The sequence below is a fragment of the Melopsittacus undulatus genome, chromosome 7 (genome assembly GCF_012275295.1).
Source record: "Melopsittacus undulatus isolate bMelUnd1 chromosome 7, bMelUnd1.mat.Z, whole genome shotgun sequence".
In the NCBI taxonomy this organism is placed as follows: domain Eukaryota; kingdom Metazoa; phylum Chordata; class Aves; order Psittaciformes; family Psittaculidae; genus Melopsittacus; species Melopsittacus undulatus.
Window position 1 is genome coordinate 39068995 of NC_047533.1, and position 25375 is coordinate 39094369.

A 25375-nucleotide genomic window follows, 5' to 3' on the forward strand; every position below is an offset into this window, starting at 1 on the left:
TCATCCTTGTTTATACTTCAAATCAAATTTATAAACCAACAAAAGTTCACTCAAATTTTGTTTGGAACAATCAAAACCCTGAAACCACTCTGAAGAAAGGCTGCTATTCAGATACATACAAATCTCCTCCACCCATGAGTTATGTGACTATCACATCTGAATTATATTTAAAACTTATTAATTAAACCACATGCTATCTGCTGATCTTTACTTCATTAAGAAGATGCATCTTTATTTAAGCTTATCTTGGATTTATTTACTTTCAATTTTTTTTTTGAAAGTTAGAATCATAGAATAGTTTTGCATTTATTATTTCTAATACATTCTTATGTTTTGTTTTCTCTTTCAGACTGGAGGGGTTTGGGTTTGCAATTTTCATTCTATTTTCTTACAAAGTGTCAAATAAATTGTTGGCATTTAACATTAGCAATGCAAGGGTGGAAACATCGTGTGCAGGACTGCTAGCAACCATCAGCTAAAACTGAAGGCTTTTTTAACACTTTATAGATACGGCTTTACATAGTAAGAGTCTTTCAAAAACAGTTATACTGTTAGATTAATGCTACTTGATATTATTTTTAAACCTGTATGAGCTGATACTTTTGTAAGCTATTATTAGGTTAACTGCCATACTAACTGATTTCTTTTATTCACAGCAAAGGCTCAAAGTAATGAGTGGTTCAAACTTCTCCCTCAGCTATTCCTTTGAAATACCACTTGTAGGGATGGGGAAAAGGCTTTGGGGTCAATGCTTTCCAAGCCTTGGCCTCATAACAGATTTTCTTCAGATGACTATGATGTTGCCTAGGGTTTGGTAATAGCTATTATTGCTAGGGTACTTCATTGTGTATACCAGTGTTCAAAACGTATTTTGAAAACAGCAGGGAGAATGAAGATTTGGGAGGTTGCTTGGAGCACAAAAGAGGACATGAAAGAAGGTACAAAGGTTGATGCTGGAAATAAGTCAAAAGAAACTGCCTGACAGATGGCATCCCAGAAAGGAAGGGCTCTATGGTAAGATTCAGATATGAAACAGAAAGTCAGTCCAGATGGTGACTGACAGCGCTGATTACAAAACTCAGTTACCATTGAAGGCAATGAGGGCTTTACTCCAGTAATGAGGATGACGGCAGTGAAATCTATTCTTTAAAAAAAAAAAAAATCCTGTTGTTTTGCTATGAAATACTCTGCAAGAACTTGTGTAATTCTAAAATTCAAGCCCCAACAGCCGGTCAACAGTATAGTTGACATTACCACACTAAAACTTGTACATAAAAGCTAGAACTACACAGCAGGCATGTATTTAGGTAAAAGAGAAATAAACCACATTTCTAAATCATATGGAAGAGGAGGAAGAAGGTGGTAGCATGGTGGATGTTGATCTCTTCTCCCAAGTAAAAAGTGACAGGATGACAGGAATCATCCTGAAGTTGTGCCAGGGAAGCTTTATATCAGATATTAGCAAAAATTTCTTCACCAAAAGGGATGCCAAGCAATGAAACAGGCTGCGCAGGAAAGTCGTGGAGTCACCATCCCTGAAGGGATTGGAACTTGATGATCTTAAGGTCCTTTACAGCCCTAACTATTCTATTATTCTACTCTATTCCATGCAGTAGACTTGACAGTGCTAGGTTAACAGTTGGACTTGATCTGAAAGGTCTTTTCCAACCTAAATGATTCTATGATTATTTAAAAACATCTTTTCCATCTTAGATGTAGTGTTCTGCATTAGCAACTTCACATTTTGCTATTCACATTAAAAAAAAAAAGAGGGGTGGTGGGGATGGGTGGGAGGAGAGATTAGCTTTTATCTGCACCAGTTATTGTCTGCAAACTCTAAAGCGGTGTTCTGTAAGCAGAACAAAATCTGCCAAATCCCTGATCAGCACAGCCTATAGAATCATAATGATAATGCTTCCTGTAAGTAACCTCTACTGAGACAGGAGGCAGAAAAAAGATAGTTTCTTTGTTCCTAAAAAGTTAAGATACGTATTCCTGCAGTAGATTCTATTCATATTGAAACCGAAAGTACAGCCCTGACATCAAAGTGCAACACCAGGAAAATGGGAACCATTTGGAAATAGCAAAACATCATTTTCATATCTATATGTACTCAAGAGTTCAAATTACAGGTGAATGAATGTACAGCTCTGCAGGTATTCCATGGAGTAATTTAAATATTTTAAGGCCATAATCTCCTCTTTATATGCAATGTATCGACATAAACAAATACTTCACTTCAGTATTAAGAAAAAAAAAAAAACAAGCCAAACTTAAATGAAAGCCACAACTCCCCCAAGCTGTTCCACATATACTGGCACAATACTAAAATCTCAGGCTGTTCCACATATATTGGCACAATACCACAATCTCAGACTTAAGGTGCTACTTATGACACTTTACCATATTCAACACATCCCTGTTTTACCCTGAAGAGGAGGAATTTAACATTATTGAGGTGAGTAGCTCGTTCAAAATCTCCTCCTATCCCACAACTTGATTTCCTATCAGCATCTACTATGAATGACTTGTACATTATTAAAGAATTTTTATAAAAGTCATACAAAAAGTTGTTATCTGGGCAACTGTTTCAGACAGTGATCAACAGCAAATCCAAAAGAAAGATACAAATACATGGCAAAGCCACTTCCCTACAATATCTTTCCAGCCTCCAGCAACTGCGGGTTCCAAGGACATTGCAAGCCAGAGGTGCTGTCTTTAGTCCTAATAGATTTTTCTTCCATGGATGTATCCAACGTATCTTGTAGCTATATAAGCTTTTAATACTCACGATCCCTGGTTCAGAAGTCTCAACTGCTCAATAAACTATTGTATGAAGCGCTGTCATTTGTTTTGAACCTCGCACAGTACCTAATTTGATACTATTATTTCTACTGAGAGAGTGAATGAAGTGATCCCTGCATATCTTTTCCATGTTTCTCTCTTCTCAGATGCCTCTACCATATTATCAGTCCTTCCATGAGTCACTCAGCGATGAAGCTTTTACTTAATTTGGTCACCCTTGATAGGTACTCTTCACCCTGTGATGATCAGAATTGCACAAGAATTGCATACAGTATTTGAGAGTACACAACGAATTTACACAATAGTCATAATAATGTTATCCTCTTTGAAATGAAAGTTAACATTTTCATAAAACTAAAATAAGCATCAAGAGCTCCTTCCAGAGTAGCAATTAATATGTCAAAAGTTATTGCTGTACATGTAAAACTAGGATCATTTATTTCCCACATACATTATATTTATCCACATTTTACTTCAGAGTGCTAGACAAAGACAGACAAGTTTATGTAGAGAGACCTTTAGCTACAGAATTCTGCCTATATCCTATCCCAAATTTCCTTTTTTTTTTTTTCACCTCTTCCATTATATAAACTCTGTCCATTATAACGAACCTTGTAACCACTGGCTGTTGAATCCACAGATCATCTGTTTATGCCTGTTTCTTCGGCATAGATCATCTTCCTTTTCAAGCACCTTTTAAGTGCCTCAGACTAATAACGACCCCAAAACACAAAAGCATTTTTATTTTCCTTCCATAGTTATTCTGAAGCATTTGGAATGAATCTTTCTGGTCTTGCTTCACTTTTTTTTTTTCTCCTCTTAAGGGGCTTAATGTTCAAGATCTCTGCTGAACTTTTGAGCATCTCAGTCACTGCCAAATCACTGTTCTACACATAACAGTGGGTTTATTCCTCTTAGATGATTAATCAACCTCTAAACGACTTGAAAGTGTCATTCTGGGGAGATGTATATTCAGTTTATTTTAAGCAAAGGTCTATGCAGGTGTACTTTTCAGCTGTGACTGGAGTCAGTTTGCAGATCCTCTTCCAGAAGACCAATTTAACATAAAACTGTAACTACAGCTTAAAGTTACTGGTGACACTTGGTAAGTTACTCAAGCTTCCATAGCACTGCCAAACATTTCAAGTCCAATGTTGTTCAAGGGTGGGCAATGTTAGTTTTATTGAGATGAGACTACATCACTAAATTTTGTTACTGAGCTGATTTCCATTTGCTTGTGTTTTAGGTTTGCAGCATTAGCTGCCCATAATGTTAGAATCAGGACAGCTTTGTGCAGAAAGGCAGACTAGATTAAAACTTAGATGTATTTGGGATGTGAAAAAACACATCCCTGAATTTTGAAAAATATGCATTAAGCCCTCATTCCAGTTCAATTCTAAAGCAGGACACGGCAAGTAACACTTTCCACTTCTAAAAGGGAAAATATACATAAAGTAATCTGTGCAATAACTAGGATGTGAATTTTACAAGAAAAAAAAATTAGATGCACTGGTTTTACAAATAAAGTTTTGGGAAATAATCTGCATTAAAGAATTTTTCCACCCTGCACCATAAATAAGAGTAATTTCCCACTTGTGTACTAAAGCTGTGAATAAAACACACCTCCTGCTCATGATTTTCAGTCTGGCATACCTCACAGACCACTTTAACAGCTATATCGCTTCACATTAAAATACTGCATTATAACACACTCCACCCTGCAAATGTGATTACCAAGCATCGATGTTGTTTGTGTCCATAGGGACATGTAGTACCATGGCAAAACCAAGGCCCTCCTCTTCACATGCACTACTGTTCCTCTAACATTCCCTGCAAAGCCTGCCTCCAGCTACAGACATCAAAAGCAAAGCACAGCACTGGGAAATGAAGTAAGGCAGCTCCACTAAGAATCTTCTCTTGGTTTTGGTAAGAGCTCAAAGAGCATCACCAAGCTACAGTTCCCACACCAAAACATCCTGAACTGCTCAGTCCTTTCAACCTTCAGGCTGCAAAGGAAGAAAGACTTTTGCCCAAGTACAGGTGTAGCAGCATGGATCTGTTACACTGGAGGGATACAGAAGGGGAGAGTACCTTACACCATAAGCAGCACCCACACCTCATTAAGTTTTCCCTTTATATCAAAAAGGCAAACCTGTTTTTTCAGAGCACTAGTACAAAAAGATGACCATATGTAAAACAGAAGAAGATTATAGAGTCGCCATGCAAGAAGAAGCCTCAGTTTGCTACATAAAAATATAAAGTATGCTTTATTCACACATTTTCAATTCAATACAACATTAAAAGCCCACAGGTCATGTTTATACATTGCAGTTAACATAAAACTAAGAGCCTACTGCAATCAAAATAAAAAATTCCTCGCTGGCACTACTCAATAATTGACCTAGCCCAGGGTCATTTTAAAACAGTTTAAATGCATCATTAATCCAGAATATTCCAAAGCAGCTTTACTAATACACTGTATTAAATTAGAATAGGGATGCAAGGTTGCAGTTAGCATGCATTTAAAAAAATAATAATATGATAACAAGATATGCCAGAGATGCAGATTAGAGCAACATGAAAGAGAAAACATAGGAAACATGATAGCAACATGACTTTGAAGTTCCAGAGATATATTCAATGGGATGTATTTCCTTAATTTTCTTGGGGCCATATATTTTCTTTTCTTTCATGTTTCCTTCCTGTCACTTCCATTCTAACACTCTGAAGCTCCTTCTCACTCTCCATTAATGATCATTAAAAGAGAGTAGCTGGTCTCTCTAATAACCAGATCGGTAAATTGGAGGTTACTCTCCAACACTAAGAAGGTTGCTAAATGAAAGAGAAGGTCAGTCAGTCGATTATTTTATGCCAGAAGAAACACAGGTTACAAAGTATATTGTAAAGACTGCAGCCTTTGCCAAGTACTTTTGGAACAAACCTGTGTATGGCTTCCTAAAGAAATCTATATGGGAGTCTATTGTCTACATAGTAGAAATGACTAACAGGAAAACATATTTGAAGACTTAGAAGTAGAGAGTGAAAAAAAGTTCAGTAGATCATCTAAAGTTATCACTGTTCAAAATCCAATCATAAAGCCAGCCCACATACAATCTGTGCCTAAAGAAGGAGGAGAGAGGGGGGGGGGAAATACATAAATCCACATTCATTAAAAAAAACCCAAATAAAAACAAATAAAAACCAAGCAAACAACACCAAAGGAAAAAACAACTGGAAAATGCAAAGATACTGTAGATTGTACTGAATTTATACTCATAAGCATACGCTTTTGCATAGTGTCTCTCACAAAATTGTTCCATTCCTGCTAAGATTGTTAGGACATGTTACATTACAAAAAAACCTGTTTCCCTGTAGGAAGCAGATGGTCTCCTCACCTCCTCCTGCCCATAAACATACATATGCATGTGTGTACATATGTGCGCATATATATATAAAAATATAGGGAAAAGCTCAAAGCCCACACTAATAACCATTTCTGACAAATCTATTCTACTAACAATTTCTTTAATATGCATTGAGTCTCAATTAACTGAATTTTACCTTTAAACTTAATTCAGTGAGATTTTACCTTCATGAGTCAAAGAACAAGCTTCACTACAACACAAGAAAAAGGCAAGTTTTTTCCAGGACATTCATCTGAAGAGCTTACAATGTGTACAGGCAGTAAATACACTTGTCCAGGGCTTGATAACCTGTGTTCATTTGTCATGCACATTCATTCCAGATGCAGAAGCAGGCTTCTGCTTAGCATGATGCCATCCCCATTTCCCTTCTCCCAGTATAAGATACAATTTTTCTTCATTGCTTCTGAAGCAGACATCTGTTGTGCGTCTTGAGCATTTGAAGACAAATTTCCCTCTCACTTGTTTGCACTGAAGTTGCTTCAATGAAAACACCTTTATCTTCACCAGCTGCACTATAACTCTGTGGGGTCAGCACACAAACTGCAGCCCTTGGAAATTCTGCATAGTAATTTGCTGAGATACCATTCAGATTTATAAAATGCCTCATGTTAATAACTCTTTGTCAAGCAGTTTCTCTCTATGCTTTGTGTATGGATGGTTTAAAAACACCTCTGCACCTCTACTGCTCTTGCTGCATCTTTTCCTCATGAAATGAGAAGACAGAGAAGATGGCGGAAGATAAGATAGTGGACTGTGTTTCCAGTCAAACTTATTTCCCACCCCACTGCAGCTTTGATGGAGCTCCAGAGATTACCTGCCCTCCTCTGCAGCCCCTACTGCACACATTGCATGTTTGTCTGCAGCACTGAAGGTGGCATCTTTCCATTTTGTTTTAAATTGCATTAGTAGAGGCAGCTGGTGGAGGTGAAGGCAATTTCACTTTCATGTTAGCAAAGCATAGGTTAATATGTATGTTCTGGCTGTGCCTCTGATGGGCTTGTATTTCCTAAATGGATTAGTTCAGGAAAAATGGAAAGATAAAACTACTCTTCTCTCAGACCACTATATAGATCAAAAAGTAATATAGATCAAAATAAAATCTGACCATCATAAGAAGAAGTGTCTCCATATACTTGGAGAAATTCCCACTGCTTCACAATCATTTGGAATTATGTCAAGGATGGCCTTATGATTTAAAAGATTTTATCTGATGTGAAACCCGGGTTAAATATACTGCATGAATATTTTGCTGTGAGGTTTTTGCATGTCATTTTTCAGTTTTCTACTAATTTTTATAGCCATCCCAAGTACTTTTTATGTTCATGGTATGCTGTGTTTCTAACGATTTTGTAACTTCAGTGGAGAATTTGTTACTTAATGTCATAAAAGTTCTGGATTTACATTTTTATACTGGTGTTATAATTGCAAAATCTGATCAGCAATTTGACTGTCACTTTAGTTTATGTTGAGCAATTCTGGAAAAACAACATCCGTTCAAGCCTGTCATTTGTTTTGTATCCATATCAAATGCAACTTAAAATGTAGTCATTTATCAGAGCCTGAAATATAGCAATATATTTCTTGTAGGATGGCACTGATATGTCTTTTCATGCATTCCCCATGCTAATGTGAAACTACCACTCTGTAAAAAAAGCAATCTAAAACTTTCCAAGATTCATCCCAATATAATAATTTACCCAGCAATCAAGTGAGATATCAAAAACATTAAAGAAACTGAAATGTGGTTTTTCCAAAAAAAAGCAAATAAAAAGGAGAGAAAGAGGCAAGACACTGAGGTGTACTGCTATGTTGAAAAATAAGACAGCTTTCCCCAGTGAAGGGCCACAGTAGGTATTTTGCTCTCAGATAAAAAATAGATATGAAAAAGTCAACTATTGCATTAAACCATGTATTACATTCTGTGCAATACAGATTATTTAGAGCTGACAAACCACTGAAGGATACTGCTACAGCACAAGATTTGATACAATTTACAGTCTCTTCTGGAGTTATCTATCTCTGGCTAAATACTGCTACATCTGTGCAGGCTTTGCCAGGGACTGGCAAAATTTGCCAAGGGTATACTTAATCTGTGCAGAAGAGGGATTTCAGTTGAAGGTATCTGTTGGAGGAGATAAACTTGTGGGTGGGAATATCTTAAACCTCACAAGACCACATGCACTTGTTTGACCTTGCCTTCCTTGAAGCAACCATGTAAAGCTTCAGTAGCACTACCTCAATGTTACATTACAAGCACAATTTATAGCCCAGGGACTGGATGACAAAACAGAAAGCAAACTGCCTGTGACAGACAATTATGTTATCTAAAGCAAAATTAGAAGATTTTAATCACAATGAGACAAAAACATAATGGATAAAATACCTCATGCTACAGAAGTTGTTAACATTGCAGAAATACATGTGCAGGGCCTATATTTCCCAGACACAGAGAGCCCTTATTCTTCCCCGTCCTCATCTATAAACAGAACTTGCCACCAACTGGCTATAAAATGTTCTTCCTTGTTCTAAACTTTTGTTTGCGTTCTCCTAGTACTTAATCTATGGAAAACTATTCTCAGAGAGCAACAGTAAGTAAACAGGCTAAAATTTTCTGAATAAACTCATATGTTATTCTATTTTAAGTACAAGTATGAAAAATAATGCTTCTTTAAGCAAAAGAGCACCTTAAGTTAGTCTGATAAATCTACATTTACACATTTCAGTGAGCAATCCAATTTCTAAAGCACCCTGTATCAACACTGCTGTCCTGTCCAAATTCTAGTTCAGATAATTACTCTGTCTAGCTAAATGCCTTAGCAGTACCCCATGCTGTCATAAACTGCTGTATAGCACAGAATTAAACTGGTACACCGCCACTGCATCTCAAGCACAGAATCAATGGTTTGTTGCTGATCAATGAAACATTAAAATTGTATGGGCCAGATTTTCTAGCCTGCTATGTCCAACACAAATAAAACCCCGAACAATGTGAGGAAACTGCACTGGACATGGTAACTTTTAGCTTGCACAAACCTAACAGATGTTTCAGGGCACTGCATGTTCATTGTGCTGCCAGAAAGCACCAACTCCCAAACTCCTTGTTGCTGCAGCTCTCACGGGAGTTACTGCTCACATGGCTCTGAAGAAGATATGCAAATACTCTTCAACTACTTCAGGGAAAAGTCTGGCAGATAGGCTTAAACTGTTGTGGAGGTGGTTTCAGATGATCCAGTGAAGCATCTGGCAAATGCTGTTATGTTCTGTCACCAGAAATTTGGCTGAAAAATTCAGGCATTGGATGGTAACCAACAGCTGGAGGTGACAGGAGTAAAGGGATGCTGTAGTTGCCTGTTAAATCCACATGTGGCTACATGAAAGCCTTGTATTTCAGCTAGTGGCTGTTTCCTAAACTAAGAGGCAGAAGTCTTCAGTAATCAGGGTCTGACCAGGAAAAGGAGGTGATAGGAAACTCCTCCAAACAAGATCTGCCAAGAGATCTTAGAATGTCAGTGTAAGATAACACCATGCCTGTGAAACACCACATTGAACAAACACATGGCAGCTCTGACCCTGCAGAGTACAAACATCCAGAAAAGCAGCCTATATATTTCTATGTCAGCTGCGCAAAGACCTCTCAATTTTTATTCCTACCATTCTCTTCATGTACTGCTATTAGTTTGGTAATTATATAGCTGGCTTGAATCTCCAGGTGTTTGCATCATCTCTGTGAAGAAAGATGCATTCTTATTCTGGAAATAAAGGTGAAGAATTTGAAAGAGAATCATGAAATCCTGTTAAATTTCTGCAACAGATTTTCTTCCTCTCCTCTACCACTTGAGCAAGCCTCCTAAGGTAGGTCTCTCCTATAGTGGGTTTGGTTTTTGGTTTGTGGAGGTTTTCATAAAGAAAAAAGAAAGGATTCTTCTGTTGAAGACATATTCTGAGAAAGATTGCCAGCCAAGCCCATCACACAGCGAAACTCCTCCAAATGCAACTATTGTCAAAACTGGTTTGAAACAATAGAGCCTGACCTGGAATTCTCATAAAGGAGCTGGTTCAGCAGGCTGACAACTCATAATAAATCCTTTTCACATTTTTAAGAAATGTTAAAAAACTTGAACTACTATTTCTTTCAATCAGTGTAATTTGGTCTCTTGACAGTGACGGACATTTATGACAGATGTAGGGTTTTTAGCTTGGGATTCCTGAGCTGCGTTTTATTTAACTTGTCAACCTCCAAGTTAATTTATTTAAAGTAACCAAATATGTCTGCTCCCTGCCATGATCCATCAAAATAGTTAGCATACACTCAGCTTTGACGAAGTCAGTTGCTATAATTGTGTGATCAGCATATTGCTAGACAAAGACCCTAAATTACATATCTGAACATTAGAAAAAAATAAAAGATTAATTGTTCTTTCTTCTATATGTGAGCAGACACCTGCCTATGCACACAGTTACACTTCCAATGAATGGCACGCACAATGCAGTCTGGTTCCCAGCTGAGATGCACCTACTCTGGAAGTTCCCCTGACCCAAACCCAAGAGTTAAATTTCCTGCACTGGGAGATGACAAAGTTTAGGCAAGAAGTGAGCACCATGTCCCAGTGAGACAAAATGCAGCTCAGGTATTCTCCCCCCCCCCCAGTCAATGGGCAGTCTTGCATCCCACTGTTTCTGTAAAACCATAGAGTCCCCTTTATTGCAGTGGCCTTTCTACAAGTCTGGGCATGCACAAAGTTTTCTTGACCTTGTGTTTTGATCTGGATGAATCTGAAATGACTGTGCTCAAAAAAAAAAAAGTAACTACACACAATATTAGCCTAAATGCATTACAAACACCAAGATAAATTGAAAGAAAACTAAATATAGAAACCAGTCAGTTTTATTCTCTAAGATATACTCTGTTCAGTAGCATTCCTGAAAATTGACAGGTATTAAATTAACCACAGGAGGGCTCCCTCTGGTATACTCAACACAACGGAAACATACTGTTAATTGCCAAAAATAATATTGTATCTTAAAAGTAACAACAATTTCGGACCTCAAACAATATTTTCCTCAGTAGGCTCCAATATATACAGGAGAATAAAATTACACATGAACAATTCAGATAAAGAAGTGAATTACAGAAGTGTTAACTGTATAACTGTTAAATGGCAAACACAGATTGCTAATGCATTGCATTTTAAGACACTAAGCTGTTTTGCCATTTCATGTACAGGGACTTTTGAAGCTGACACACTGGCACAGCAATGAACAGGACTGTAGAATAAAAGAGGATTGAACACACCAGGTCCCAGCTGCCACTGTGAGGAGAAAAAAAATGAGGACCTGCTTGGAACAGTACATGCATAGAAACTGAGAAACTGAGCATAGAAATTGAGGCTTCATTCTATCAGTATTTTTTTGGTTGGTCATGCACTTGCCCCAAATAGTACAAATTAATGTCAGCACTAGCCAAGCAGTTGCTTTTGTAGACTTGGACCTGTTTGTCACTCTATATTTTACTTAATTCTCTGTTAAAGAGAAGCAAAACTCTCCTGCCTCACAAGGCTGTGGTGAAAGCAAAGGGAAGTAACCAAGACACTGGAATTAAATCCACAAGTAACTGACAGTGCAATCATCAGAAATAGGTGTCTGTGACTAAGTTTTGCTTTCAAGATGCAGCTTTTATGCAGCTCCAGAAACGAACCTTCATTGCCATCAATAGTGAATAAACACAGTTAACTGTCCTGGAACAATTATGCTTATGAGAACCCATGTAAAGAACAGTAGAAAACAATATACTTTGAGGTAAATTTAAATTTTCACCGCTTCCACAGACTTTAGAAATTAACAACTGTTTGCAAGACAGATTTCAGGCTGAAACCAGTTTCTGGATTCAGGAGCCAAAGTTAGTACTTTCACAGCCACCAGGTCCGGAAAGTGGATTTTGCGCCTGTTTGTCAACTACAATACAGTCCCAAGCTTTGTAAGAACTAAGTTCTCCTTACACTGAGGAGTCCATTTAAGTCCATACCTCACATATCCCAAGAGAAAGACCTAATCGTGGGGCTAACCAGACAGATATACAGAATTCACAGGACAAGGGAAAGAGAGCATATCACTATTGCATGGTGTAGCGCTTTCTCCTCACAGCAGGGCTATATTTTGGTATTTTTCTCAGCATTGTGCATGCACCAAGATAAGGAGTGCCAACACGATTCTGCTCCTCCTGCAGAAGTACTTAAATCAGGAGGTTAAAGTAGTATGCCCCACTGCACCAAAGCATAAGCTAAATGAAGCCAGAAATCTACCTTCTTTCCTTACTTTACACGTCATAAAGTATTTCAGTAATACATCTATGAACAAGTATTACAATGTGTTTGTGACTAAGAGATGCTGCTGTTCAGTCCAATTTAAACTGAAGAGATTTGACACTGCATACCAAGGTGATATCAAGTGAATAAAAAAAGTACCAAATGGAGCTGAAATAAGTTAGGGGTTACTTCACTAGACTGCTCTCTTTTCAGCAAAACAGCACAGGCATTCTATGCCACTAGAAAGAAACATACCTCACAATGCTTTTTACCAAATACCTATATTACAGACACAGGAAAGCTGCTGCAAGAAACATGTTTTTTTTTACACAAAGCCATTTTTCATATATTGAAAGTATATAAACAGACAGGGATAGAAGCCTTACTGTAGCCAAATAAAGTAGCACTAACTTTAGGCAGCATCAGACAACCAGCCTTGGACTAAGATTACATCCTACTGGTTGTACTACATTGTTGCTTTTTCTCCACAGAAAAAAAAACCCTGAAATTAAAACTTTTATAAGTTTGCATCCAAACACCCTGGCCTTGGGATTTTATCAAAGTAAAAGATCAAACAGAACACTTGCATCACATACATAACATTTCAGTGACAAAAACACAAACAAAAATCAAATTTAAACTAACTCTAAAAACTGTAATCAAAACTCAAGGACACCATGATGCGTTAAGAAATTATAAGACTTAGTTAAAAAGGCATTAAAAATACCCCATTCAATTTCCCTTATTCTCGTAGTACAGCAAGGAAAACTGACTTACAAAGAAATAAACCAGAAATTGATTGTAATTTTTTTCCCCTCGTGTGTACTGCTTTATTATCAAAGTGTGTTTTATAGAGAGCTTGTTGCTTCATGTAACTCAGAACCTTAGTATCTGTACCCTTGAAGCTCCATCTTAAATAGTGTGATAAACCTAAAGTAAATAACAGCTATCAAAATATAAAGGTCAGGCCTATCAAGTTCACAAGTGAAAACCTTAGGAAAATAGGATAGGTTAAAAAAAGTAAGTTTGTTTTAAACCCTCAGAGACTGACAAACGCTTCGAGAATTAATGTACAGTGATCAAAATCATTAATGCTGTCTGAAATCAGTGTTGTCAATACCATGTTCTCATCTTTTAATCTTTCCTAAAGCAGAGCTGCTCCGCTCAGACACAGAATTTGCACAATGACAAAAAAATACTCTTATGTAACTTATTGCAGCACTATTTTTAAATAATAAAAAAGTCAATTTATTTTGTCTCATTAGACTTTCTAGATAGCACAAAAGAGAAGAAGTGCCAACCTCTAGGCATCAGGAATGACACGGTCCCCAGGGGACACTGTTCTACCATTGATAGAAACAGACTATTTTTGCTCTGTGGACTGCTTTTGAACAGCTTCTTTGCTTACTGTTGTCAGGATATCAATGCCTCCTCCATCAGCCTACTACCCCTCCTTCGCTCCAGTGCTGTACCAAGCAGCTGAGGTGGTGGGAGAGGCTGACAGAACCCTTATTCACAGAGAAGTTTAGGGATATCTGCGTTAGCAATGAATTGGAAAGTTTAATTTTAAATAGACAGGAAATGAGAATTTCACCATGACATCCTTCAAAAAAAAGCACCTGATGGTCAATAACTTTAACTGGTCTTAAAACAAGATGGTACATTTATAAACATTATTGCCAATGTCAGTAATGCACATTTTACTAATGAGGGCAAAACCAATTCAGCCTATGGCCAACTTAACTAAAACCATTGACAGCTCTTCCTCTCTTCCATGGTCAGGATACCATAGCAGTCTGACTGGACACCACTGTCATGTGCTGACTCTACATACATACCTACATAACCTAGCACAAGCCTGCTGCAGTTTCAGCCAAACTGACCTTTAAACTTCCGTTAAGTTAAACTAATTATCAGGTAATTGAACACCTCAAGGGTAAAGAATGACTGCGTTGTGCTGGATTTCTTGTATCTCCTACCAACTTAAAAAGGGGAGAAGTCATCATCTACTATGAGAAACTGTTTCTAATTAAGTCTTTTCTAGTATGATCTCATGCCTAGTGTAGTCTTGAAAAAATACACTCGCCATCTTCTTACAATTTCCTTTATATTTACAGGAGTCAAAATTTGCATTTCAACCCTTTGTCCCTGTATGCATTTTGAGTTATAACATGCACATCAAAAGACAGAAGTACTGTAATTGCATTACTTCAACCTGCTAACCTCACTGGGTACTGACACTGCCAACATGACTTCAATTCTGACAGTGATAACGAAATTACATTAGAGTCAGCTGTAAGGTTCAAAGTTTCATTGCTAATTTTTACTGTTTTATTCCCATTGAAGAGTCACATTATACCTCAATCAATACTCAGGTGGGGAGGGAAAAAAAAAAGGGGGGGGGGAAGGAAGAAACTAGTAAAAAGCCCCCTTTGGAAAACTCAGGGTTTAAAATTTTCTGGGGTCTCATCAGCAAGTTTCACTGGCCCTTCATGTATGCTCAGCTGATGATCTCCAAGGTTTGCTTCCACCATTTTATCCAGAACTTTTTCTTAAAAGAAGTTATTTCCCTTTCAGTGCTATTCAGTCATCCTCTACTTGCAGCCTTAAACATTAGAAATTGCATCTTATGTCATGGCATGTGTCTTTTAAACAGCCATACAACAAACATGGAAATCATTATTTGCATTGAATACCTTAGCTTTTCTAAATCATGAAGTAAATTAGAACCCGCAAAGACTACAGTATGCACGTTGCAAATTAATGACAGACGCTTATGATTGTGTATAATTTTCTTTCAGCAGAAATTACTTTCAATTAAAATCTAGCACCTGACACCTACTGCATTTTAAAACCCTTGGAAAGACAGAGTAAGCTCCAAGTTAAGAAGCTACCCCTAACTTCCTCCTGTAGGAATAAAGTATCTTCCATTCAGCATATCTCATTAAACAAAGTTACAGTACTTTGGAGGACTAACTTCTGTAATGGATAGCTATATTAACAAATAATCAAACACATTATTGTTCAGTTGAAGCCACTGACTTAAATACATTTAGTATGGGGAAAGTACAATATATACATGGGTGATGACCCTTGAAATTAAGACTACCAATACATTAAAATGATACATGATGCTGTCTAATACAGGCTAATATGATGGCTACACAAGTGATAAACAAGCTAAGTGATCCAACAATCCCATAATTTCTTACTAATGATCTATGAAATATTATATTTAAATTACACTGACAATTACAGTGTAGGAGCATAGCTCTGTTGGACAGAACAAATATAAGCTTTGGTAAATTACACGCAGGGTTTCAAAGCACTGTGTCACAACTCCCTAAAACTAAACTTTGGTTAATGCGGGTCATACTGTGATTTATGAGCCATACATAAACCCAGCGAGTTGAAGAACTTCAGAAAAAAACAGCTTATGTCAACTGCTGTTACTACTAATGATGATTGAGGAGAGTGTAAACTGGAAATATCTGAAAGTTCGTTGTGACATCAGTCTGACAAGCAGTTACACACAGCGCAGTTGGATCAGGTCACATTAGCAACATTCGAAGAGAAAACGACTGTCAGTCACTTCTGCCGAGTTTTCCACAGAAAGGAGGAGGAAACAAAAAATCTAGGCGGTTCGTTACCTAGACGGACCGCGAGCCGTTGTAGCGGACATTCAGCCACTCATCAGTTTAAGAAGTATTACAGACAGGCAAACAAACAAAAGTTCCGACAGGAACTGCACTTCTCGTAACAACAATTAGAGCCCAGCGTCACCCTGGGCTAGCCACCGAAGCATGCAAAACCCCACGTCCTCCTAATTTCACAGCGGTTCCGCGGACTGCTCACCCTCACCCCTTGCCCTGCCCGGGGAAACCCAACCCGCCAGACTCATTTGTTCGCCCTCAACTTTCCCTCTTCAGCGCGGAGGCTTTGAGAGCACATGTGCTGGGCTCCACTCCGCGTCGGCGGCCGCCGCGCCTCAGACCCTCCCGCCGGTGCCGGGCCCCGCTCAGCCCCGGAGTGGGGGAACGGGGACCGCGCCCCGGGACGCGGCAGCCCTCCAGCCGCCCAGCTCCGCGGAGCTCCGCAGGGCAGCGCTCCTGGGCAGCTTCGCACCTACCTGCGGCTCGGCGGGATCGGCGGGCTTCACCAGGTGCTTCTCCTTGTAGAGAGACCAGAGGCCGATGTCAGGCAAGAAAATCAGCGCCGCGGTGAAGAGCAGCGTCATTTGCAGAAACCTCTTCTGTTTCCTCTTCATGGCCAAAGCCGGGCTGCTCTGGTGGCGGCGGCAGCAGCAGCTACCCCAGCACCACGGGGCCAGGTCCTTCCCTCCCCGCTGTCCCTCGGAAGGGCCCGGCGCCGCAGAGAAACTTCGCCCGCCCGCCTCACTCCTGCCCGCCCCGTGCCCGGGCGGGGCCGCCCCCCGCGGCGGCGGCGGCGGTGCCGAAGCTGGCGGCCGCTCCCCCCGCCCCGGCGCGGCGCTGCGCGGAGGCAGTGCCGCTCCCAGGGGAGCTCATGGATCCAGCAGCGCGAGGAGCGGCGAACAGCCGGGGCACAGGGGGAGGAGGGAAAAAAACCCCAAAATATTTCAAAGGAGGTAAAACAAAAACCACAACCAGAGTGCAGCGAACTGCGTTGGCTCGGGAGAGCGCCCCCTCCTCCCAGCTCCGCAGGAGCGGTAGCGCTGCGCGGACCCCCCTCGGCTCGCCGCGCCCGCTCGCCTCACGACCCCCTGCTTGCCCGGGCCTGGGGTGGGGGGGCGCGGCATCATGAGCTCATCACGCGCAATTTGCTAAGCAGGAGTATAAATACAAACAATAAAAATAAAGAAATAAAGCGAGGAGCGCAGACGCCGGAGCCGCGGTACGGCGCGACCCTCCGCGACGGGCAACGGGGGCCGGCCCCGCGACCCCCGCCACCACGTGCGCCGCCTGGCCGGGCCAGGGGCGGACACCACCGGTCTCGCTTCGCCGCGTCCCCTCATCCCTGCCGCCCCATGGATGCCCTCCGCCGGCTCCGCGTCGTTCCGCGCCGGCGGGCTATGCGGCGAGCGTGGGGATCGCGGGCCGGAGCCGGGCGGCGCCACCGCTGTGGCCGCCGCGCACCGGGGACGGGGCTTGCAATTCCCGTTCCGGTCCGTCCTCCCCGGCGCTACGTGAAACGTGTGGGGAACCGCGCTGAGAGACCGCGAACGGCTCCTGGCCCGGGGACCCGGCCCGCTGCGCCAGGAAGTGCCGGGGCGCTCACCCACCGGGGGTCCCTGGGCTCCCCCTGCAGCGCCGCTTCTGCCAAGCCCGCCAGGCCGTCAGCCCGAGTAGCCCCTGCCCTCCCCGCAGCGCACCGCAGGGCTGAGGGCACCCACGCCTCGGGAGCAGCACAGGGAGAAGGAGATGCTCAAAGACATGTCGCTGCGGCTGTCGGTTCTATCCCCACTCTACCCTGTTGCATCAGACCCGTTTGGGCTCCTGGTCCGAGTTCAGCCGCTTGTTCTGTCTGCGTGGTGCAATTACCCTTTCGTCTCAAAATACATCCTCTCAGCAAAACGGGACACATACATAGGATAAGCTTACTGGGACCTGGTGCCCTTTCAGCTTTGTTACATCAAACAGAAGGAAAATATGTACCAGATGTAGTATTAATGTTTCTAGAATTAACATTGAAAAATACAGGTGTATCTAACTTCATTTTTTCCTGCCCTGCATATCAAAAGCTATCACTTCAAGTACAGACCATGTTTCTGTTGGTGGGTAAAATATTTCTGAATGTCAAGGTCTAAATCCTGCAGTGAGAATCCTCTTTCTGTAAGTAACATGCGCCTCTAGAAATTGTGAGTAGTCCTGTCCTTTTTCATAGGTGAGATAGATCTTACCCATCCACAGAACTGTCTTCTGCAGTAAGCATTTCCTACCCATGCACAAAACAGTAAAAGAGGCAGTTAAAGGTTATTTTTAGGAGAGTAGCTGGAGATAAAGGAAAGCTTCTGGGAGGAACAGAACTCTGAACACTGAAGGTGGGCTGGGAGGAAACAGCATAATGCTCTTCACATAAAAACAAGACTGGAAGGGACTTTGCAAGGTCAGCTCCTCCACGGCTCTGCCCCAAGGCACGATCAGATACATCTATGTCATTCTTGACATGTGTTTTTCTAACCCATTCCGAAGTCCTCCAGCGATAGCACCACTACAGCCTCCTCAGGCAATCTGTTCTGACTTGCAGTTACAAACTTTTCCTTAATGTTTAACCTGAAACTTCCTTGCTGTGATTTCAGAGTATTACATTAGTATTACAGACAGACAACAAGCACAGCGCTCCACTCAGTCTTTACACAGATAAAGTCTGCTTCCAGATACTGTTCCATATGTACTCTGGGACATTGAAATGCTGACATCTCTTACTGCTTTCATCAAGACTGTCTTCAACTGATTTGTATCTTTCTCGAAGTGCAATGGCCAAAGCTGAAGGTAATATGCTACTTGGGACCTCATAAGTGTTTATAAGAAAAGAAGGATAACTGTGCATGTGTCACACTGCATATCCTTTCTCATATTTCCATGTGGAATGCTAACTTTGGTTTTAAAAGCAGTAGACTGTTAACTAATGACCATTCTGTGGTACAATCTAAGCTCTGGTTGGTTTTATTTCCCTCAAATTAACTACCTTGTAGTTCATTGTTCCTGTTTCTATCTGCTGAATACTTCTCCCATTTGTTCTGTCTCTATTGATTTTTTTTTCCCATAATATTTATTCAGTTTTTCAAAATCACTTTGAATTTAAGGCTATCTTCCATTGTCATATACAAATTTAACAAACAATTTCTATGCTGTAGTCCAGATTGTTAGCAAGAAGTTTTACATGTTCAGAGGCAGGACAGATCCTTGCAGAGCTCTTCAGAATGTATCCTCCCACACTTGAGAGTAAGCCATTGATACCTTACTATCTCTATAGTTTTGCACTTACCCTGATGGTTGTAAGACTTACATTAAGTAATCTTGCTTAGAAAAGTGTCATGTGCAATGCTTTGCTTAATTGTCTTAGTGACAAAGGGTATACATCATTGTTTTCTTTTCACCCCTGCCGAGCTATAAGGATGTCATGGGAGATCACCAAAAAGGCTATGTAAGTAATTACACATTTTGATTATTGCAGCTAACCAAGAGGATATTCAGTTCAACCAAATTTTAAAAATTTGGGTTGTATTCAAGAGCTGAATCCACCAAAATATTAGAATTCACAAAACTAAAGGGCACTGATGTTGTTGTCAGAAATTCCACTTACATTTTTAGCTCAGCATCCAGGGTTAGGAAACCTACCCAGCATATAGAAGATTTTGATTCAGCTGCCTTTTTGTCTGAAGGGATTCAGCCCTGATGTTCTTCCACTCAGTGCAAGAAGCAAAATAGCTAGAACCATGCTAAGTATAGAAATGATTGCTATGAGATCATATAATAATTCTATAGAAAAAAGTAGGACTACTGGCAGGAAAGATTTAGGAGATGTTGATACTGAAATTCCACAGCATGCTGGCTAAGTCCCTCTGCAGAGGTTGAAGTGAATGCAGACATTCACTCTCAGGAGATGAAATTCAGTTTAATTTCCTGAATCCTGAGAATGATTTTGTGGTAAGGGTCATTGTCCGCAGCTGACAAATTCAGGTCTGCTTTGTAAAGAATAAGGGCACATTTTTTCTCACAGTCATGAGCCACCCAGCCACCCAGCCACAAGAATTGCTGAATTCTTATGATGCTAAGCTAGTTTAAAGGAAAGAAAAAATTACAAAAGAAGCACATCACCATCCTGTGAGTTAAAAGCTGAAAGCACACATCAAGGCATGTGGCAATAATATATGCTTGCCCTCGAAGAACTTGTAGGGGAGATGTAGAATATACGGTTTCTTCAGTGGGAATACATTCCAATCTTCAAATAAGTATTTGCTGTTTGAAATCTCAAGCCATATATGAAAAAGAATGAATGAGATGTATTCTGAAACTATGCACACCTTGGCACGACAATTTAGTGTTTTGGGACATACTTTCATTTCCCTTCCACATGTCATACTGAGCCAAAAGTTCTATCAAGACTTCTGATATGACTTAGGACAGAAAATCAGAGCAGAATACAAACCAACCTAGCAGGCAGGAGAGCTGCCAGGTGGGATGACTGCAGAAGCTATTCAGCCACACATTTCAAACCTAGAAGCTGAACTCAGCCTGTGAGAAACAGTTTTGAGATCACAGCTTTATGTATAGAATTACTCAAAAGAGACTCTAGCTCATGCCTAATCAATACTCTTCATGCAGGAAAGCCACTATTCAGTGCATGTATTGCAGGAGCCAAACTGCTCTCATGTGAAAGATGGAGTACCCACCTTTATGTTCACTGCTACAAACAGCAGAGCTTGATGTGCTCTAAACAGAGAATGTGCTCTAAACATAGAATGAATTTAGTAAAATAATGATATGTAATATTGCCATATAAGGAAGTGAATAAAGGAATGGGAGTTTCCTTTAATTACAGTATTTACCTCCACGTAACTCAGGCTGTAAAATGGCCAGGTCTGTTTTCATGTGTCCTTTAAGTCTGCTTAGCTAGAAACAACATGTAGTGTTGCAAATGGCTCTCAAAGACAGGAAGAGGGGCAAAGGCATTTCTTTTCCTAGCAAAACCCAGATCTGAAACAGAGTTGCAAATAGTTGGCAGTTCTGGTATTTAGGGGACTGACATGCTTTTCTCATGGTTGGGTTTCATCCCCAGACCTCCAAGCATCCCTCACAGCACTTCACACCATCTTTCTGTGTCTTTTGTCTTAGGATCAACCAAAACCTCAAGTAAAAGGCATAATGCTGATAGCATACTAGAAATAGAAATGGAAATGAAAATTCAATGTGAATTCAACTCTTTTACAAAAGTTCAAAATCCAAGTCCAAATTCCCACAAAGAGCATATATTTTCAATGTATTCTGCAGAGAAAAGTTTCAAGATATTCACCTCAAAACCTGAAATGTTCATATATATATATAGACTCCGTCTATAAATAACAATACATGTAACAGTTTTTCATTGACCTTCAGTTTCTAAGTCACTTGGCATCCTCTGTCTCCAGTTTTGACATCAAGTTTCAAAATCATCATCACGTATTTGTATTACTTCTAACTCTGGTAATATTTTTTGTAAATTTAATTCATTGGATTTTTCATAGAATCAAACTCTTGATCTCAAATTTGACTGAGAATTTCAAATGAAAGGGAAAGGTAGGACCCCTCCTACTCATATAGGAAATACAGAAACTCAAGTCTCCAGAGAGAAACCCAAGAGAAGTTCCTTTTATCGAGACGTTTGGTTCCTGCCTTGTATTTTTTAAGTTATTAAGTTTGGCAATACTGCACAGAACCAGGAAATTGACTCAATGAGTATACTACAAGCATGTATTAAAATAGAAGTTATAAATCTGAAGACCTCTTCTTTTTAGCCAGCAGAGATTTTCTAGTCACAGTACACTTTAAGGTCCATTGCCTTAGATAAAAAATTTAATGGCAATGAAAAGAGCCAAATTATATGAAAATATGATTGGGGAAGTCATGTGTGTTTATACGTTATGTCCATCTTTGGACCTCTGGCATTTAGAAAATAATGTCATTCCTACTTCAGAATTTTAAAGTTTGGTTTAAATTCCAGAAAAACAGCAACATTGCTTCAGTGAAAGTTCACATAGAACTTAAATGAGTAATGTTAACACCATAAATTATTTCTACTTTCAAATCTTTATTCTATTTGACTGGCTGGATGATGAATTATTGCTTCTTCATTGTTGCTGTGCCACTACAAACTCAAGAAAGCAAACAAAAATGCTGACAAATCAGACTTTTTGCCAGTTACCTCACAAGCTGCAGATTCGCTACTGCACAAAAGAAATCACTGAAATGTAAGGGTAATCAGAAAAGTTTATTTTGAGAGAGAAAATCAGTACAATATCAAATATTTCTAAATAGCTCAGTAATCATAAAACACTGATGTCAGGAAAAATAGTTGCTCATTCTTCCTTTCACAAAAATCCACAGTAATTTGGACCTAAATATGGTGCAGGAACATGGCATTTGCAGGAAGCTGGATGAAGGGAAAGTTGGCTTCTTTTAGTTCATCTTTTTCAACAAACAGAAGCAATGTATTAGATTTACAAGAACAGAATAAACTCAACTGTGTTAGCTAGAAAAAGCATTCAGCTTTTTTGAATATCAGCTCTCTCTGGTCCATTTCAGAAAGCTCAGTATACATTTTCCAAGTATCTAGTAAGGCTTCACATTGACGGTACTCTTTTCAAATCCAAGAGTTTCATTTGACTGAAAATTCATAGGGCCTTCAAACTCTCATTACACAACTTTATATGGGTTGGATCTAAAATAACATTATATTACTGGAAATAAAGCAGTACAGTCTGCAAAGCTTCCTTAACGAGATTGAAATTCTCATCACACAGAATTTCTAAAATGTGAAGAATATATGAAAAGGTAGCAGATGTCACCTTCAGTTCTGATTTCTCACCAGAACATCGCCAACAAACTTTGAAGATGTCTACACTGATAAATAAGAGAGGAGAATGGGCTAGAAAGAGCTCCACATTGCTTAGTAGTTCATTCGCCTCCAATTTTGTTTTGGTCTGCTCCAAACAGTTATTTCAAACAGTAAGACCAAGTTCAGCACTGGGAATCATTTATTTCAGTTAATCATATAAGGGGGTGAATGGATGAGATGGCACCAGGTTGTAGCTCTGTCATCCTCCACACACTCCCAGTCAGCTGAGCACCACATGCCCCAAACCCTCGCCATGCCTTCCTGCTATTCACTAGGCTATGTTGCATGTCCCTGAGGTCTGAAGTGACTTGCACAGAGACCTCATGTCATCTCCAACACTGTAGTGACCTGCACCTTTTCCTCTCCCCATTGTGTCAGAGATCAAGATATCAGCTTGGAACTTGAGCAAACTAAAATGTTTAGTTTGCTAAACTGCTGCTAACAGTTCAGTGCTAATAACGTAGTATTTTCCTGACTCACCAATGATTAACTATTTCTGTGAAGTATACCTAGGACAACAAATGGTATACGAATACTTCCTACAAATTTGATATGGAAACTGTCAAAGAGAATGCAAATGTAGATCAAAATGCTGACAGCTCCAGTTTCATCAGTGCAAATTTCTAGTATAAATGTATATAAAAACATGAAGCAAGTAAGAAGCAGCACATTTATACTACATTACTGCACTGAATTCCAGAGTGTACTGCAGAAAGGCATCATAGATGTCATAGAAGGCAAGAAGATGGTTTTATATTCTGGGTGCAACCCAGCAATTACATAAGCTGCATCCTAATGACTACATATTGCTCCACCATTAAGGAGAAAATGTCATTTTATTTAAAATTATAATTGCTAAATCCAGTGATTTCTGATGAGCTGTATGAATGTGATTTGCAATATTGATTCCAACATATTGAAGAAGAAAATAAATGCTGAAAGAAACAAGGATCAAGGTAAATACATTATAACAAAGTATGTTTGTAAGGGGCATTAGTAAGAGGTTTTCTGCTTTTCAATTATTAACATATTTGACATTTTACATGCCAATGTTGAAGAATGGAAATAAGGTAATCAAAGGTAAAACATAAAGGACCAGAATGCCACTCAGAAAAATACTTTCTAATATCTTTATAACCAAGTTACTGTCAGTTGATCTACAGTCTTACTAACTAGATATTTAGTACTTTCCATGGAAGCTGTTAGTCATATTTCAAAATAGCAATTATGAGAACTAGAAGATTTTTTTTTTGCTGTTGTAATTCAGACATCACAAGTTGCCTTTTCAGTCTCAGACTTCATTCAGGCTCATAGGATATTCAACAGCAATAGGACTCAGAATACATTAAAGGATCAAACACGAGAAATACAGATATCACTGAATATTATGAAGGAAATAAAAATAAAATTAACCACAGAGTTTAAGCAAAAACTGACTGAAAATTCTGAAATAACCTCTTCAATTTCAGTGAATTTCATAATAGCACAGAAGTTATAAAGTCTTAATGGCTATCAAATATATAAAAGAAATGTTACATCTACCTAAGCCGCCCTAAGTTTAAAGAGAATGTGAGTTTGTTTTTCCCTTTTTTTAATTTGTTTAGTTTATGTTTGTCTTGTTGTGGGTTGTTTGCTTTGGTTTGGTTGTTGTTTTTTTTTTCAGGGGAGGGGTGGTGAAGAGTTCTGCTCATAGCCTGAATAAAAGACAGGATAATAACTATGAAGAAACTGAAGGCAAACACAATTCTAACAAATATGTGGACCTCTCAACATGCTTAACCCTTTTATTGATATTTGTGCGAGCTGGCAATTTCTAGTCTTAAAATATCCATAAATCCATTGTTTCAAAATATCCAGCTTACTGTATGTTTCTGAATCTTGTTTTGCCTCCAAATAGTCAGAAGCACCACTAGGAACTGCAGTAACTTAACTTGAGAGCTGATCGTCCATAGACAACATTGAAATGTGTATGGGGAAAGCCAATAACATCATCTTTCCAATAACATCATCTGCTGTTGTAATGTGAATCAATAAGCATTCTGTCCTGTCCTTTCACTTCAGAGTTAGAGCTTTTGAACACATGTATCTGGCTTGGAGCTTTTCCTTTAAAGTGAGAAAAAGAACAGCTTCATTTTAGCTACAGCAATCCGGAGTAAATGAAAGGTGAATCAGGCTATAGGCAATAAACCAGTACCTGTTCATGTGGCTTGACAAAGTTACTTTTTTAAAAAAGCTAACATTCTGAAACAGAAATGCTGTTCCATGCTA

At 39.5% G+C, this 25375-nt stretch overlaps 1 protein-coding gene across 1 annotated transcript in view; it reads right to left on the reverse strand.

The window, feature by feature from the left end:
- The window catches only part of GALNTL6 (polypeptide N-acetylgalactosaminyltransferase like 6), a 463044-nt gene extending 446245 nt beyond the window's left edge, over positions 1–16799 (reverse strand). Inside the window, exon 1 of the mRNA XM_005145519.3 lies at positions 16662–16799. Within this exon, the coding sequence (XP_005145576.1) occupies positions 16662–16799 (138 nt within the window). The remainder of the gene's footprint in view (positions 1–16661) is intronic.
- Positions 16800–25375: the final 8576 nt, after the last annotated feature.